This window comes from Marmota flaviventris, chromosome 3, assembly GCF_047511675.1.
Source record: "Marmota flaviventris isolate mMarFla1 chromosome 3, mMarFla1.hap1, whole genome shotgun sequence".
Classification (NCBI taxonomy): Eukaryota; Metazoa; Chordata; class Mammalia; order Rodentia; family Sciuridae; genus Marmota; species Marmota flaviventris.
The window spans coordinates 58848598-58866650 of NC_092500.1; the positions used below are offsets into that span (position 1 = coordinate 58848598).

Here is an 18053-nt window from a genome sequence, read left to right on the forward strand (position 1 = left end):
AGAGAAATGAGGAAGGAAGGGACAGAGGTGTTGAGAGGCATAAGGTCAGATGGCCCCAACCAGAATTTTGGGTCCCAGTGCCAAGTTCAGCAGTGGGCACACCCAGGCCTAGGGTGCTTATGACAGAAGCCCATCACCAAGGTCCTGAACTTTGGGAGGCACAATCCATCCCATTATCCTCCTTTTGCTAGCCTCAAGTCACCTGATTTCCCTGTGGTTACACACATATGTATATGCATACAGGTACATGACTGGGCTTGTACCCGCGTGCGCGCGCACACACATACACACACACACACACTCACTACTCCTTGTCTCTGGGTCTTTGCCTGTGTCCCTATATCTTCCCATCTCTGAATCTATATCAGTCTGTATTAGCCTCTGTCCCTGGCTCTGTTCTGTCTTGTAGGCTCCTCCCACCTTGCTGGATGGGGAGTTTGGGAGGTTCACTCTTGATGGATCTTCTCTTAGCCAGTCCTGGCCAGCAAAGGGAGGATGATTACCAGAGGGGTGTGCTTTCTAAGCTGCAGCTGGGAGCCCTTCTCCCTATGCCCAGGATTTTTAGGCGACAAGCAGAGAATCAGTGGCTCCCGCGGGGGCGCCAGATGCACGACTGGCAGAGGGAGGGGTGAGCGGGTGGGGCTGGTGAGCCGGCAGGCGCTGGGATAGAGAGGGGAGCTGGCTGGCAGAGGATGGAGGGGTGTATGGCAAAATAGCCCGGGGCGGGGAAGTGAGAGGCTGGCCTGGGTTCCCCACAGGTGCATAATTAAGTGTGTTGAGGAGAGGGCTGTGCTAGGTTCCAGGATAAACAGCGCAGCGGGAGTTCTAATGCCACCTGGTGGCCATATAGGGACACAAGTCTCTCAGTAATTAACAAGGACACCTCTTTTTCCCAGGAGGTTTGCTCCCTCCAGGACCTTAGGTGTCCAGGAAGGTGGGGGTGAGGAAGTGGATCTCAGAGTTGGCTTGGAGGATGAGATTGGAAATGGGAATTTCAGGACTGAGAAGGAAGGGATGGGTTCTTGTTTCTGAAGGTGCTTAAACCCAGAAGCTTTTCCAAGGAAGGAGAAAGCCAGGGAGGCATATCCTGGAGAAGTTGAACCAGTAAGGGAATGAAAGGCAATATTCTCCCTTTGGAAGCTGGATAAGAGATCATCAGGCATTTGCAGCCACTCTTCTGATTTTGCTGTTGTGGGGGAGTGGGGCTCTAATCCTCCCTCAGTCCTGGGGGGTGTGAAGCTGTGTGACCTTCTCCAAAGAGGCTCCCCTCTTTGAGCAAGGACAACTTAAATTGTCTCTGTCAATTTCTAGAATGTCTGAAATGGTTGGTGAGCTGGATCTGTTGAAGGATGATGGGCCTGGCAAACTGGTGTGTCCAGCTCTCCTTCAGTCCTTCCCACTTAAATCCAGGGTTCTACTCTTGGCATCTGATCAGTCTCTATGAAGTCAGATGTCAATACTTTGAGAGCAAATGTGGGCAGAGAACGCCACAGGGGACCATCTTGAAGACCTGGAAAGCCTTCACAACCCAATATATTCATTCCTTCCAGTGGGATTTTTTACTGTGGTTGATAATATGGGGCAGGAGGGGTGATGGTATCCAAAGGAAGTGGTAATGCAGAGTTAGTGTCCTAGAGCCAGAGGGCACACAAGATTCAGAGCAGTGAAGTCACTGGCTCAAAGTCACATATCCAGGAGAAAAAGGTCCTTCCTGCCAAGTCCAGTACCATCCCCTTTCCCTGCTATAGCAAGATGGAGAAGGAAGGGGCTCCAGGAGAAGGGAACTGAGAGCAGGACACTCAAGCCTGCCTTCAGTAAGATCTCGGCTCCCTCTGGTGGCTGAAGCCCCAAAGCGCAGCCCAGCCCATAATCACATTCGCAGGCAGACACAAGCAGCTTCTCTTTCTCTCTCTCTTTTTTTTCTTTTTTTTTTTTTTTTTACAATTTTATTTATAACAATATCTGTGTTATTTAGTTGTAAAGGAATTCAGCAAAAATTATTAAAACGTTCATGTCCCCAAAACGGGGCTGCCCACTTGCCCTTCCTTGGTGTGCCCCATTTCCTCATCCCCAGGGGAAGGGAGGTTGGGGGTCTGTTACCAATGAAGGTTTCCAGCCCTGGGAGCCATTGTGAGGGCACTAGAGTGGGGGCCTGTCTGGGAGGTTACTGAGCATGGTCATCTCTGAGGTGCCCGTAAGAGTAGGGGTCAGGTCTTGGGGCATTCTTCCCCAAGAACTAAAAAACTCCATTCTTCCCTTCCTACCTCAGCCAGAGACAAATCTTCCAGACAGGGGCAGCAGAGAACTCTATCTCCCCAGAATTAGCCCCCAGGGACTTGGGAAAGGGGGAACTGGAGGGGGAAAGAGTAGGACCTTGACAAAGTGTCTTGTGGGGGGCTGCACCACAAGCTCTCCCAGGGGGGTACATTTTGGTGGGAAAGTAGGAGGTGGGCTCCCTCATACTTGCAGGAGCCCCCAGAGCCCTCCCTGCCCTCACAAGGTAGCATGGGAGGTACTGAGGAGCAGGCAGGAAGGAGGAGAATGGAAAGAGATAATACTGTGCTCGCTTGCTCACTCACATATAAAAAGTAATTCCTTCATTTTTACATTTATACATCCGGCAGGGCCAGGGAAGGGCTAGCTGGGGAGGGGGCTCAATGAAGGACTTCTCTGGCAGGGGCTCTCTGGGGGAAGTCCAATGGAGCAGGATTCTATGCCAAGGGGTCCCCTATCTCGTCCTCAGGGCCACGGCCCAGGAGTTCTCGCTTCTCGTCCGTGCTGGCCAGGGAGTGACGGCTGCCGTGGCCCCCCATGTAGAGTGTAGCATACACGGGGTTGGTGAAGTTGGTGGGCTGTAAAGCAACAGAGGGTTCAGGTGGGGCTCATGGGCTGGGCTCTGTGGCCCAAGTACCCCACACCCCACCTCTGACCCATCATCCAACCTGACACCCTAAATCACCCTACCCATAGCCTCTTAGTCCTACCCTGGAAGCCCTTCCAATCTCTCCTCCAGCCCACCTTGTCAGGGTCCAGGGCAAAGTCAGCATCCAGCAGGCCACCGACATCATCAGGTTCTCCTCCTTCGTACATCTTGTATGTAGGGTTCCCAATCTCCACGTTCATGGCTCCGTTCGTCATCCGCTGGTGCTGGAAGCCCTTAGCCCTGGGGAGAGGCATGAGTCTAAGGAGGCAGAGATTCTGGGGGGGGATGCATGGGAGGTCAGACTGGGTATCAAAATAATGTCCAGAACTTTCTAGACTCCTGGTGGCTCACCCTCGGACTCGCCGCTTATACCAGAATACCACTCCAGCTACCAGAAGCAGCAGTAGCAGCAACAGCAGAGGGATCAGGATAGAGGCCATATCTGGAGGGAGGTCATGAGAGAATGAGTCAGGAGGCCCAGACTGCTGCAGGTCCCAGCAGCCCTGCCTGTCACACCCCCTGCCACTTACGTCCAGGCTGCTGTTGGCTGACGACCTGCTCCTCACACCGGGGTCCTGTCATGTGGGGCGGGCACCTGCAGGTAGGAGGGCAGAGCTGAACAGGCAAGACCTCCACAGCTGCTGCCGCCAGGGAAATTGCATGGTCCTCCTGCTCAGATTTGAGGAACGGAGGGATAATGTATGTCTGGGTAAGACTCAAGCTCAACTCACTGGCACTCAGGCATCATCTTTCTATTCATGGTACAGGAACCGCCATTGCTGCAGTGGCCAACGCAGGTCAGACAGCTGGGGGCCACCCGGCCATCGGTGCAGCTGTGGGAAGGAGTCAGAGCTGGGGCTGGGGCTGGTCAAGGAGTATGTGATGCTAAGGAAGCACCAGGATAGGGTTGGGGTGGCAACAGTAGGATGGAGGGCATATGGCTGGAACAGGGCAGAACTATGGAGGCAGGAGCCCACTCACTTGCAGGTGACATCCCCAGTCTGCTTGTTGACCACACAGGCTCCTTGGAGACAGCGGCTGCACTTGTTCACCTCACACCTTGGGCCCTCAAAGTAGACAGTGCAGCGACATTGCCGGGAGCCATCCGCAGCCATCTGACATGTACCAAAGTTCTCGCAGTAGCCAGAGCACTCCCCTATAGTTGGGAGTGGAGAGGAAGTGCCTTATGCCCCATCCTCATGGGGCCCTCCAAAGGGGTGGCTAGGCACCTGAAAAGACGCCTTGGTCCCATGGATGACTCCAACCTCTTCCTGGGTCTCCTACTATTCCCGTATCACAAGCTCCAGGGCACAAAGGTATCCCTGAGCGTGCTAGAAGGGCTCTGCTCTTGCTTGCATAGTCCTGATGTCCAGGGGGCTTTCTGCCTCAGGGAGGTGTGCCAACACTTTTGTGAGTAGCACAAGCAGCCTGGGCCTGGCTCAGCTGTATATGGCCTCCCTCCCCCGAACTTGCCTCCATGGGTCCTGGCTCTCCCCTTCCTCCCCTGGGGCCCAGAGATGGCTCACTCACGGTACTGGCAGCGGTCACCCAGGAAGCCAGGTAGGCATCGGCACTGGGGCTGGTTGCCCTGGTTGACAGTGCAGGTGCTGTTGTTGGCACAGTAGCCCGCACACACCTGCTGGGTGCATTTGGGACCTGTGAAGCCCGTGGGGCACCGGCACGTGGGCATGCCTGGTGGGAGAGGATGTATGAGTGGAATTATGGCTTTAGGAACTACCTGGTCCTATAACAGAGGTATAGGGCTTGGGGGACCTGGGTGGGAGGCAGAGACCAGAGGGACTGGATACCAGAGCTGTAGAGAGGAGGCAGGAGGTGAGGCTGAGGCCAGGCGAGGTAGGCAGGGGTTGGGCATTTGCCTGAGGTGGAACCAGAGGGGTGGGAGCCAGGGATAAACAAGGAGCAGATCTGGGGGTGGGCATACCAGATGGGGAGGCAGCACAGGTGCCCCCGTTGCGACAGTGCTCCCAGCATTGGTCCAGCTCACACTTGTCACCTGTGTAGCGGGGCTGGCAGCGGCATTTGGGCTGCCTCCGTGCATTGAGGAAACAGCTACCCCCATTGAAGCACTGTAGGTTGCAGGTTCCAGGTCGGGGAGCTGCAGGAGGGACTCATCAAAGGGAGAAGCCAGGGCAAGGGGAGAGGAGTGGGCAACAAAGATGAGGGGAGGTCAAGGACCTAAGGGAGGAAGGTCCTGAGGCGCAGGTGGGGCACTGGGGAGAAGTGTGAACGTACCATCTGGAGGGGGTGTTGGAGAGGGTACAGGCACACAGGTGCCGTTATCCAGCCGCTTCCCATTGGGACAGGTGCAGACAGGCCCACTGGGACTCAGTAGGCAGAGCCACTCACATTTCTTGCGGTCACAGGGGTTGGTCACTACAGGTGTGGGAGGCAGATGCTGAGCAGGACCCTTTCCCAAGCCCTGTGGACCCAGAATGCTCCCTTCTTCACTCAGACCTGAGTCCATGGCTTGGAGACCTGGTGCTCCTGGACCTTCCCTTCCAGACCCCAGGCTCTCCCTCTCCCTTACCTTCAGGCTGCTTGTGCTGATGGTACAGGACCACATCAGAGGCATGGCTCAGGCCACCTGTCAGGTTGATCAACGGGCTGTGTCCAAACTTATGGATCTTGAAGACACGATTATTGATGTAGGTGACGCCATAGATGTAATCCTCAAAGACATCAATACTGAAGGGGTGACTTAGGCCTGGGGAGGAGTTGAAATCAAGTGAAATCAGAGGAATCTTGGGTTGCAGTCACATCCTTCAGGATACCAGTCCCCATGGCTCCCAGGCACCTCAAACTCCAAACATCCAGACCAAAATATCAACATTCCCCCCACCTGTCCCTTCTTCTTTTGGTGGGGCAGCATTCAACCACTGAGCCACATCCCCAGCCATTTTTTTGTATTTTATTTAGAGATGGGTCTCACTGAGTTGCTTAGTGCCTCACTAAATTGCTGAGGCTGGCTTTGAATTCCCGATCCTCCTGCCTCAGCCTCCCAAGCTGCTAGGATTACAGAGGTGTGCCACTGTGCCCAGCATTTCCCACGTGTCCCCTCTGTGGCCACTATTGATAGAAGGCTTTTGTGGTCATGCTTGACTTCTACTACTTCTCCCCACATTTTAAGTTCCAACTGCCACTTCTACTGCCTCTACACAACTTGATAGTTAGTGGTAGAGTAAATGAATTGACAGGTGGGCCAGAGTCAGGTGGGCACAGCCTATAGGATTGCTGGGGGCCAGGCTGATGAAGGATGGTAGCACTGGAGTGAGGTTTTTGGGTTCAGTTGGGAGGTTGGGGGCCTGAGGGTAGAGTTGGGGACCAAGGCTGCTGCTGGGCTCTGACCTCGCTTGCTGTCAGCGGCCACGATGGGGTCTGTGCCATTGAGCCGGATGCTGCCGATGACTGAAAGCTTGGCATCTGCCCAGTATAGTCGTTCATTGTGATAATCTACAGCCAGGCCTGGGGGAGGGCAGGGAGTGCTGTGAGGGCTCAGCCTCTGCCACATCAGAGGTGAAGACAGACTTGACTCAGTGTCCAGGACAGTGCACCCTTCTCACATGACCACTCCCAACCACTTATCAAGGAAAAGTGTCCACAAGCCCTATGCCTGGTTCCAGCCCCAGCCCTGCCCCTCACTAGCTTTTTTGTGACTTTGCAGCACTAGCCTTGGAGAGCCTGCCTTTCCCACAGCCCCACCCCTGCCCAATGGACCTGTGGGCCACTGAATGTTGTCCTGCACCAGTGTCTCCCGAAGGGTCCCATCCATCGCTGCGGTCTCAATCTTGGGGTGGTTCCCCCAGTCTGACCAGTACATGGTGCTGGGGAGGGAGAAGGGGTGAGAATGGGTCTTACCTGAGAGTCCGGGGAGGCAAAATGAGGAGAGACAGAGGGTGCCTGGTCTGGCACAGGGATTGCTAGGTTTCAGGAGGAGGGTGCACTGTCTCCCTCCCACAGAGAGGAACGGGAGACAGCTTCTGACCAGGTGAACACCTTCTACTCTAAAACCACAGTGTGCCGAGCCAGAGATGTGTAAATGGGAAGAGATGTCCCTGAAGCAGAGGGGATATCCATAACCTGGCTACCTTTGAAGCCACCCAAGTGGAGGTTGGGCACTGAGCAGGCCCTGCTGGGGATCCCTAGCAAAGGCAGCACTGGGTAGGGCCAGGGCCTGGGGTATCTTGGAAGACTGGAGTACCTGAGGAGGACCCTGGAAGGGTGTGCTTGTGGATGCTGGGCCCATGCCCCCTGCCCAGGGGCTTCCTACCACCAGCCCATATGCCTCCCCCCTAGGACCCTTGCCCACCCCCTTAGTGGGTCCACCACAATGGCGTGGGGCTCGTCAATCATGCCCGAGATGAGTGTCTTGCGGTTCTCGCCCTTCATTTGTGCCACCTCAATCACGTCTCGGCCAGAGTCGGTCCAGTACACATTCCCGGCCACCCAGTCGATGGCGATGCCCCTTGGCATCTTCAGCCCTGAAATCTGAATAGGGATCTCGGGCTCAGGGGCCACCACTTTTATTTTTTCCTTCCCATGATCCCCACCCCTGGGTCTGCCATCCTGCCCCTGTGAAACATTGCCCCACATCAACCAGTCCTAGACTTTAAGGATATGCCAGGCTTGGAGCTTTCACATGTTTTGCCAGTTAATCCTCACTAAAAAAAGACTACAAGATAGGTATTGTTATTATTATCACTGGTGCTGGGGATCAAATCCAGGGTTTCTTGTCTGCTCAACACACTCTACCACTGAGCCCCGCCCCGCCCCAGATAGGGATCATTAGCTCATTTTATTGATGAAAATAGTGAGGCCAGAGAGTAAATGGGCCAAGACTGACACAGGTGGCAGACATGATCAGGAATTAGGTGGGCTCTGATGCTGAGGGTCAGTCTGCCTTGCTGCCGTGGGCTGCGCGTGACACAGACAACCCCTGATAATTCTGACTGCTCTGTCCATGCCTTAGAATGTAATCCTCACCACCCATGCCTTCTAATCTCACTCTTTGCCCCCTTCTGTCCTTTTCAAATTCTTCTCTGAACTGTCTGCTCTACTAAACTCTTCCACCCAATCTGTATCAAGCTGGGCACTCACATTGAGGTGGGTGACACCCCGGTCAATCTGTCTTCGGTGTCGGTTGGAAGTGGTAGGAGGTGCAGCAGGTGGCAGGCTTCGATAGGAGATGGTGCCTGTGTGCCAGTTGGTCCAATAGACACGGCCGGCCTTGACATGAACATCCATGGCATCGATGCGGACACTCTCGTCACCTTGGAAGGCCTGCTCGTAAGCGGAATGGGGGTGCCCAGGGAACAGGCTGCGGATCTCATTGTCATCAGCAATGTACAGGACCTGGTACTCAGAGCCTGGAAGGGCAACAGGTTGGATGTCAGGTGGGGGTAAAATGCTGCAGAAGGAGGCCAGGGCTTGGGGTTGGGCTGTGGGGTGCTGGGTCTGGTGCTAGGAGAAGGGGGTCCCCACTTTAGCCCCTATCACCCCAGCAATATCCTCACTCCTAATCGACCATCTGCTCCAGCCAGAAGAGGATGCTCATCCTCCCAGTGCTGGGACCTAGGGCTTCAGCCTAACCTGTGAACATCCGCTCTTCTCTGAGATGATCTATTGTGACCTGTTCTTCCAGAAGTCTGTCCCTGCCCCTCCAGCCTCAAGGACTTCTGCACCCTCATGGCCTCTAGATGGCATCATAGCACTCTGACTCATGCTGTCTGACAAGGGCTTGTGGGTACTCATGCATGTGAGAGTTTATGTGCATGGCATAGAAGGGTATGGGTGTACACAGGTGTAAGAGTGCATGGTTTTGTGTATCTACAAGATCATGCACATGTAGGGTATGTGTATGCATAGGAATGTGTGTAGGTGTTTGCATATAAGCACATGGAAGTGCAGGTGTGCACCAAAGCATATGGGGAATATGTAGGGGGTGCACATGTGACAGTGTAAGTGTGCCAGAGTGTGCTCTCATCCTGAGAGTGGTGAGAGAGGAAGCTTTCAAGTGTGCTATATGGGAGTGCTCTCCCCATTGAACTTTAGAGTCAGAGGCCTATGCTGTCTGCTTGTGCCACACTGTGCCCAGCATACTGAATCTTCGATCTGGGGGTCCATGCCTGGGCAAAGGTGTGTGGAGGGAAATGTTCCATTCCAGGGTAGCACTATTTTGTATCATGGTGGCACCTGGCCCCATCCACCCTTCCTGTCCTCTCCTGGCTCTGTACCTTCCGCTTTGCAAGTGTTGTGTGTCTTCATGAAGTTTCGGGCACAGCTGCAGAGGTGGCCGCCCTTGGTATTGTTGCAGAGTTGCGAGCAGGTGCCAAAGCGCAGGCACTCATTGATGTCTGAGGGTTACATACACAGAAGGGTCATGGGGAGTCCAACAGTTGGGGCTTCTCTCCCACAACCCTGATTTCCTACCCTGGCATCCGGGCTGGCCTGGCACAGTGTGGAAGCCTGAGCGGCAGGCACAGTAGGCGGCTTTCTCAGTACGCACGCAGCGTGCCTCATCCCCACAGATGCTGGCATTGGTGGCGCAGCTGGTCAGCTTGGGGTCTGTGGGAGACCGAGAGTGGATTCCTTCCCAGAGCCCCTCCTCCCAAGCCCAGCCCCACCATCCCATGGTCAGGTCTTACCGATGCTGCAGTCCTCCTCGTCAGAGCCATCTCCACAGTCATCGAACATATTGCAGCGCAGTGAGGAGGAGAGGCAGCGCTGGTTCCGGCACAAAAACTCCTTCTTGTCTTTGCAGTGGGGGGTCTGTGCCGTGGGAGGCTCTGGGGAGGACAGGGGCTTCAGGCCCTGGGTATTTTCCATACTGTCCCCTCCTCCCACAGGGACCCTGCAGATACCAGCGGGTCCAAGCCCAGCTGTCTGTTAAACTTGCAGGGGGAACCGGTTAATCATTAGATTCCCAGCCTCCTCCTGCAGATGTAGGGCATCAGAAGCCTCTTCTCCCCAGGAGCTTCTCTCAGGCTCCCAGCAGTGATCCTCCCCTGCTGCAGCTCCCCCAGGACCCCCTCACTGGCCCCCTGCTCACCACAGTCCTCCTCATCAGTCCCATCCCCACAGTTGTCAGTGCCATCACACTGGCGCCCGATCCATAGGCAGACACGGTCGTTCTTGCAGCGGAAGGGCCGGTTGGGAGGGCACACGAACCGGGCTGCAGCAGCCAGGAGACAGCCAGAATCAGTCTTGGGGTCAGGGGTAGATGGCCACCACAGGCCACCAGGGAACCAGGGAGCCTGGGAACCCCACCCTCCCCCTGAAGCCCATCCCTGCCCTGCCATGCCCCAAATCTCACCACACTCCTCAGGGTTCTCATCTGAGTTGTCCCCGCAGTCATCCTCGCCATCGCACTTCCAGGCCAGTGGCTTGCACAAGGTGTTGTTACACTGGAACTCGTCCAGAGGGCAGGTCCGCACTGGGAGCCAGAGGGAGCAAAAGGGAGGAATGAGCCAGGGGCTGCAGGCTGCCCGGGCAGGATCTTTCCCAGATCCCTCCTTCAACAGGTGGGGCTAGGCCCAGAGGGGTCACCAGAAAAGCAGTGGCACAACTGGACTAGACCCATATCTCCTAATTTTCTACCTGATGGGCAGAGGGGCAAAAGTGCCTCCTATGATATATAGAGAAGAAGAGGCCATTTTGAAGAAGTGTCCAGAGGGGTTGGAGGGCACTCTTTCTGGTGGATGTGGCAGGGCAGGCAAGCCTAGTGTTTTTCTGTGACAGGCACAGAGGCACAACAGTGGGTAGAAGACAAAAGTTCAAGTCCCTGTCTTCAAACTACCAGGGCAGAGTCAGGATATCTGCCCTCAAAGATGAGGTCCCTGTCCCCCAACTTTCTCTCCTGGCAGATTTTACACCATTCCCTTCTTCTGCAGAGCCCAGGAAGATCTGCTAGGGGCAGGTTCTGGTTCATTGTCCCAGGGAAGGAAAGTGACCAGGACTTGGCTTCTCAGGGCAGCAGACTGTTAGGAACTTGTGTTGGTGGCTGGGGGGTTATGGGGACACAACCCACAGACTTCTGGCTTTCAGCCTAACTGGCCCCAATTAGGTGCCATTGGGGAGAGAACCACCTGCACAAAAATGCATACAGCAGCTCTGCGTCTTGTTTAGTGCTATATCTCCAACACCTATGACGGTCAATAAATAATCACTGCATGAATAATGAATAGGGGGAAGAATGAGAGAACTTGGCCACACGATGGGATGGGGATGGTGGGAGGGCCAGGGGAAGACAGGCTGGAGGGCTCACCACCAGTGCCACAGGCTTCCTCATCGCTGCCGTCCATGCAGTCAGCATCCGCGTCACAGCGCCAGCGCAGGGGGATACAGTGACCACTCTTGCACTGGAACTGGTCCATGTCACAGCGGGGGGTACAATCTTTCTGTGGGCATGGGAGCCAGCAGCCTGGTCAGTTTGGCACCAATGGGGCCCTGCTCTGACTCTTCTGAGGCCTCCTTCTTTCTGGTTCCCCACCCACCTCATCTGAGCCGTCCGCACAGTCATGGTCCCCATCGCACTTCCAGCGCCCAGCGATGCAGCGGCCATTGGCACAGGAGAACTCACTCTCAGAGCAGGGCCGAGGGGCTGGGGAGGGACAGGGGAGAGATAGACCCCAGCAGGGTGGGCACAGGGTCTCAGCCTTCGGCCATCTCCAAGCCCTTGGAAGTGAGACTCTGGAGCACAAACCCCATCCCTGTGTCCTTAAAGGCCACAGGTGACTGGTATAATGACCAAGATGCTCAACCTATCCTGGACAGAGCCACTGACTGCCCTCAGGGGACAGTGCTTATCCAGTGGGGACAGACACATGGGAGAGAGCACTAGGTCCTTGGTCCTGCCCTCAGGGCAGGCTCTGTGTGGGGAGGGTAGAGAGGGGACAAGACCACTAAGACAAGCACTGAGTCTGGGGAGGGGCCAATGAAGGATGATGGGCAGAGGCACATAGGGGATGGGTGGGCTCTGGGGCAGAGGAAGGACATGGTGGGAGCAGGGGCACATCAGAGACACCTACCTCTGCAACCCCAAGAGGACAGTGTGAAAATGGAGAGAAACATGAGATGAGGTGAAATGGCACAAACTCAAGTACACAACATGGAGTGGGGTGGGGTGAGGCGCGAGGGAACTCTGACCCCTGCCCTGGGAGGGGGCCCCTTGCTCTAGCCCAGACGGGTGGTAGTAGGGGCAGGGGAGCTGAGGAGGTGCAGAGGCCTGGGGAGGGGCGAGCAGTGGCCTGGGGGCAGCAGGGAGTGGCACATACTGCAGCTCTCCTCATCTGAATTGTCCCCACAGTCATTGTCATAGTCGCACTGCCAGCGGCCTGGCACGCAGCGGTTGTTCTTGCAGCGGAATTGGTATGGTTCACAGGTGCGCTCATCTAGGGAAAGTGAGATGGGGTGGACATTGGGACAGTCAGGGATGGAGTGGCAAGTAGATATTATGATCACAGGTGGGTGTGGTTTGAGGGAAGCTCAGCTCTGGGGAGCCCGGGCTGTGGTGTGATGTGGAGTTTACAAAGCGGTTAGGAGACAAGACACGAGTTTGTGTGTGTTGGGTAGGGGGTAGGGAGACAGCTGCTTTGGGGAGGACATGAACAGATTCCTTAGTGTGGGCAGATAAGATTCTGCACAGGTATGTGTTGATGAGGTGTGGTGGGGGCATGGAAGAAGGGGTTAGGAGGTGGTGGGCATTGGCTGAGAATATTCCACAGCAGGCACAGGAAGCCTGGCACGGGGCCATGCTGAGACATGGTCAGCACGCAGCCCAGATCTCTGACTGCCAGTGGGCACCATAACACCCCTACCCTGCAGATTGCTTTCCTCTGGAGTGGGGGCCGGGCTCACCACACTCTTCCTTGGGCTCGTCTGAGCCATCCCCACAGTCATCTTCTCCGTCACATTTCCAGCGTGCTGGGATACAGCGGCCCGAGTCCTTGCAGCGGAACTCGTCCACTCCACAGGTCATTTGGGCTGCAAGGGAGGGCAGGAAGAGGGTGAGGCCCTTCCAGAAGCATGTGGCAGGGTGGGAGTGGGCACAAGGGTGCACGTGTGGAGGTGATGGCAGCAGCAGACGCTGTGGGGGATGGTGGGCTCCCCAGGAGTGCCAGGTCACTCACTGCAATTGGCGGGCTCGTCACTGCCATCCACACAGTCATTGTCCCTGTCACAGACCCAGACACGGGGGATACAGCGCTTGGTGATGGAGCACTGGAACTGGTTGGGGGCACAGGTCACCTCAGCTGTGGGGTGAATGAGAGAATGAGGATCTTCTCCTTGTCGTGTGCCTCCCCCTCAAGGTCACTGTCCTCTCCCTCTTCCAAGCCTTGGCCTTGGTTTGGCCAGCAATATCTTGGGAGGAAGGAACAGTTTATTTCCAATTTTAATGCATTTTCTTTTCTGAATATGTAATACCTCCAAGAAAGATGATTTTATGAGCAAACCAGGTCACATGGATGATTGATGTTGTCCCTCTAATAAAGTAACTGGTGCACCTCTAGAAGAAGCAGTGGGGGGCCTGGTGCGGTGGCGCACACTTGTAATCCCAGCAGCTCAGGAGGCTTAGGCAGGAGGATCTAGAGTTCAAACCCAGCCTCAGCAACTTAATGAGGCTCTAAGCAAGTCAGTGAGACCATAAAATATAAAAGGGCTGGGGATGTGGCTCAGTGGTTAAGTGCCCTGGGTTCAATCCCTGGTACCAAAAAAAAAAGTAGTGGAGAATCAACGTGCACCCTGTGTGTGGCTTGCTCCCCACCCTGGCCCCTATGGCCTCAGGCACTCACGGCAGTCCCTCTCGTCTTCGCCATCTCCACAGTTGTCCTGCCCATTGCAGCGGAAGATGCCAGGAATACAGCGGTTGGTGTTGGTGCACTTGAACTGACTGGGCAGGCAGACGTGGATGTCTGTGGAGGCAGTAGAAGGAGAGGGTAACTAATGGCAGATCAAGGACTCAGGGGCAGGGAGGGGACCCGGTTCCCTTACTGGGCAGGAATGGGTCTGGGGCTTTGAGCAGCAGGAATCCAGCCTGGATAGAAAGCTGCCATTGGCTGGATATGCCTTGCTCTTAAAACCTTCAAATCCTGGGGAAGGAGGGTAGCTGGTGGCTGGGCAGCTACTTACCGCAATTGGCCTCATCACTATTGTCCTGGCAGTCATTGTCACCATCACAGATGAAGGCAGGGTTTGTGCAGATTCCTGTCGAGCACTGGAACTGTCCTGGGCGGCACTTGAACTCGGCTGCCGGGGAGGTGAGGCTTGGCGTCAGAAGAGCAGGGGGTGGGCATGGTCAGGACCCTCCCTGGGCACTGCAGCCTCCACCTCTCTGATAGCCAGTGAGGCCCCTCCTGCCATCTGCACCCTGGGCACTCACGACAGTCTGGAGGCTCATCTGAGTGGTCCCCACAGTCGTCCTCAGTGTCACACTTCCACCAGAAGGGGATGCACTTGTCGTTCTTGCACACAAACTGGAGGGCAGGTGGGGGCAAGAGGGGTTGGTGGGGTCTGGGGAACTCAGAAGTTTTTCTTTTGAGAGGCTAGGATGCTTCAAAGAAGTGACAGGGTCAGGGTGTTTGGGAGGAGGTAGAGCTGGATGAGAGGGTGAGATGGGATGAGTGCAGGAAGGCTGGGCAAGGGGGCGTCTGTTAGGGGGAAGGTGTGTGGAGGTCAGGGCTTGGGGGATTCATGAGGGAGGGTCATGGTTAGGGTGTGGAGGTGTCTGTGTGTGGTGACAAGTATAAAAATATTGCTGTTGGGAGACAAGAGGTAGGTAAGAAATGTGGGGGTGTTAGCATGGGAAAACCAGGTGTATGAGGATATTAGAGCAGGTGTTTGGGTCCAAGGAGGATTGGGGGTACTGGCGTGAGGGGTCAAGGCAATGGGGGTCCAGAGGAAAGCCTCACCTGGCTTGCAGTGCAGTTGGACACACAGGTGCGTCCATCACCACCCAGGTAGAAGTTGGTGGGGCAGGCACATTTGTGCCCACCCCCAGGGGATAGCAGGCACAGGTTGCTACAGCCACCATTGTTGACCTTGCAGGGGTGATTGGGTACTGCCAGAGAAAAGGTGGTTAAGAGAAAGCTGACAGCCTGATTTATGACTCCCCAAGTCATTGGCCTCTGGCACATTGAGGGAAGTATTCTCTGTGAAGTTTCTGATCTTCCAAAGGCTACCTAGGTGGAGATAAGGTGGACCTCCATCCTGCCTCTTTCAGGAATGAGCTGGAGCCTGAGGCAGTAGAGGATCCTCTCAAGGTCCCAAGATCAGGCTGGGTCTCAAGCTCACATCCTGCAACATCTTTGCCCTCCCTTACTGTCCCTCCCTGTTTCCTGGGCCCCATTTTGGTGCTCTGCACCCAGACCCACCCCTCTCTGGATTCCCTGACTGGCCTCAGGGCCTAATTGCCACAGGACTTCATGGTTGGACTTGGGCTGGGCTGAAGCTCTCATGAACCCAATCACATTCCATTTAAGCCCTCTGGAACTCCCAGTACCTAGCAAGGAGTCCTCAGTCAATGCTGGAGTGGGGATGAGCAGAAACTTCCATTAGCCTGAGCACCCTGCCTCTTCTGGGTTTCCATACCACCCTGGGGTCCTCTGCCCAGCTCATCCTTTGCTGCTCCTGCCCCTTGCTCACTTACCATCTGGCTGGCGCAGGGCATGGAAGACATGCAAGTCCATGGGACGGTGCAAAGTGCTGATTAGGAGTGTCTTGTTGGTGCCTGTGGTCTTGTGAGCTCGGTTGATGGACTTTGTCTCCCAGTCAGTCCAGTAGACATAGTCCTCAAACAAGGTCAGTGCGAAGATGTGTGGGATGTCTTGGCTTAGCACTGTGGGGTGCAGCAAACAAGCACGGCAGCAGTCAGCTCCAAGTGTAGACACTCTGCTTTGCCTACTTGATCTCCTCAGCCCCCACCTAACCATGTAAGGTGGGCATGAGCCCCACCCAGTTCCAGATGGGTCTATGGCTTCTCAAGGTTTCATAACTAATGAGTGGCAGACTGTCCTTAGAAATTCCTGTTCTACATAGTATATGGCTCCTCTTAGGAAGTCAGGAGTGTTTCCCAGCTCCAGGCTTCCAATCCCCACCTCTCTTAGGGCTGCTATCCTGAGCTACACCTGGGAAAGGCCTCTCTTTCTCCTTACCAAGAAGCTGAATTGTGGCCTCATACCTGGGCCAGTCCTGGGGAGTTCCCTGGGTACTCTGAACCCCTACTTGGTAGGTGGTGTCCTTATACCATACCCTCTGTTTATTTATTTATTTATGTTGGTACTGGGGATTGAACCCAGGGGTGCTAAACTTCTGAGCCACATCCCCAGCCCTTTTTATTTTTTTATTTTGAGACAGGATCTCACTAAGTTATTTAGGGCCTTGCTAAGTTACTGAGGCTGGCTTTGAACTTGTGATCCTCCTGCCTCAGCCTCCCGAGCCTCTGAGACTATAAGTGTGCACCACTGTGCTAGGCTACCTCTGGCTTTTATGCCCACTTTTGGTGTAAGGGCTGTCAGGCATAGGGGGACTTTCTAATTACTAGGGAGCCCTGCAAAGGGCAGCAAGGGGAAGGGCAAACCTGATCCCCTGTCACTTCAGACTTATGTCCCCCTGGGCCTGCTATGTTGGGCAGTCTCAGTGGCACACTGACCGACATGGCGATTGGAGCCATCCAGGCTGGCAAATTCAATATAGTCCTCGCGGGCATCAGCCCAGTAGATACGCTCGGTGACATAGTCCAGTGTCAGGCCATTGGGCCATGTGATCTTGGTGTCCACAATGACGCTGCGGCTAGACCCATCCATGCCAATCCGGCCAATCAGTGAGTGGTCACCCCAGTCTGTCCAGTATAGGTACCTGGCAGGTTGATAGGCAGTGAGCACCAAGAGGTCCAGTGCATGGTCCCACCAGGAGCCTGAAGGGAGACTGGGCCTGGATACCTGAGGATATCAGTTTTCAGGGGCTTCCCCAACCCTCCTTGCTCACATACCCATTTTGCACATCCACCACCAGAGCCCTGGGCTCACGGAGACCAGAGCTGACCAGTACTGTCCGATAGGCCCCGTTGAGCTTGGACACTTCGATGGTATCCCGGCCTTTGTCACACCAGTACAGGTTGCCACCTACCCAGTCCACAGCCAGCCCATCTGGGTTGCTGAGGCCTGTCCTGTGCAGCACCTGCAGGCAGGGACAAGGCAGGAAGAGCCCTGGGTGACGTGAGTAGGACCCTCAGCTTCTCATTCCTATAAAATGGGGTAGGGCTCCCTCTCCTGGCCTTGTTGGGAGGATCATGGATGTAAAATGCTCATCCTGGGCCTGACACTAAGTGGATATCAGCAAGGGCTCCAGGAGAGTGTCTAGATGAGCAAGACCACACCCAAGCCCCACAGTGCCTGGAGCATAGGTGTAAGGGAGGTCAGGCATAGGGAGACCTGTAAAGGGCAGCAAGGGCAAGAGGAATCTTCTAGCCCTCATGCTCTGGGCTTGAAGAAGGGAGAAGTTATGATAACAGAATCATGAAGTCTCTCATTGCAGAGATGAGAGGGAAATAATTCTGGGAGGTAGGAGGGGAAAAGAGGAAATGGGTTTTAAAACAGGGAGTCATCTGGGGAGGAGGACTGAGTTCACATCTTTGGGGTTCCCAGCATGTCAGCTGAGGGAAAACTGCCCCTGGCCTCACCTGCACGTTGCTCCCATTAAGATGCATCCTTCGGATCATGCTGCCCTGGGTTGTCACATCTGTCCAGTAAATCATCTGCTCTCTGTAGTCAAAGTCCAAGGCAACAGCGTTGTTCAGACCCTGGATTTGGGGAGTAGGGAAAGTGGAAGAAGTCAATTATGGCATCAGGGGCACATTGGCATTGGGGGAGGGAAGGCCTGCAGTCAGGAGAAGTCTGGCTAGAGAGGCAGTAGTGGAGATGACCATGTGGCCAAGTGGGAAGTGTTGTACTGGACAGGGGTGAGGAGAGCCTGGGTTTTGGTACCTGCTTAAGCAGTGTGTAATTGGAGCCATCCAGGTTGAGCTTGCGCAGGTAGTACCGGTTGGCGAAGATGAGAAATGGCTCCTCTTCTGGAGGCAGAGGATCTTGGCTCAGCTGCTGGCTAGAGCATGTTCTAG

The 18053-nt window shown here is 55.1% G+C and overlaps 1 protein-coding gene across 2 annotated transcripts in view; it reads right to left on the reverse strand.

The window, feature by feature from the left end:
• Positions 1 to 2575: 2575 nt before the first annotated feature.
• Lrp1 (LDL receptor related protein 1) overlaps positions 2576 to 18053 on the reverse strand; it is a 79738-nt gene continuing 64260 nt past the window's right edge. The window contains exons 57-89 of one of the 2 annotated variants that reach the window (XM_071609742.1): positions 17920 to 18005; positions 17616 to 17735; positions 16926 to 17113; positions 16587 to 16792; positions 15585 to 15773; positions 14848 to 14996; positions 14319 to 14412; positions 14069 to 14185; positions 13732 to 13851; positions 13069 to 13191; positions 12797 to 12922; positions 12214 to 12330; positions 11434 to 11540; positions 11205 to 11337; positions 10254 to 10373; positions 9990 to 10112; positions 9586 to 9726; positions 9371 to 9505; positions 9175 to 9294; positions 8039 to 8307; positions 7251 to 7429; positions 6659 to 6765; positions 6290 to 6406; positions 5472 to 5648; positions 5177 to 5317; positions 4866 to 5039; positions 4454 to 4615; positions 3905 to 4079; positions 3655 to 3756; positions 3454 to 3518; positions 3275 to 3365; positions 3019 to 3163; positions 2576 to 2852 (exon numbers count right to left, since the gene is read on the reverse strand). In XM_071609742.1, coding sequence (XP_071465843.1) covers positions 2712 to 2852; positions 3019 to 3163; positions 3275 to 3365; positions 3454 to 3518; positions 3655 to 3756; positions 3905 to 4079; positions 4454 to 4615; positions 4866 to 5039; positions 5177 to 5317; positions 5472 to 5648; positions 6290 to 6406; positions 6659 to 6765; positions 7251 to 7429; positions 8039 to 8307; positions 9175 to 9294; positions 9371 to 9505; positions 9586 to 9726; positions 9990 to 10112; positions 10254 to 10373; positions 11205 to 11337; positions 11434 to 11540; positions 12214 to 12330; positions 12797 to 12922; positions 13069 to 13191; positions 13732 to 13851; positions 14069 to 14185; positions 14319 to 14412; positions 14848 to 14996; positions 15585 to 15773; positions 16587 to 16792; positions 16926 to 17113; positions 17616 to 17735; positions 17920 to 18005 — 4559 coding nt within the window. In that variant the 3' untranslated portion in view covers positions 2576 to 2711. The other variant, XM_071609743.1, reaches the window with a different exon arrangement.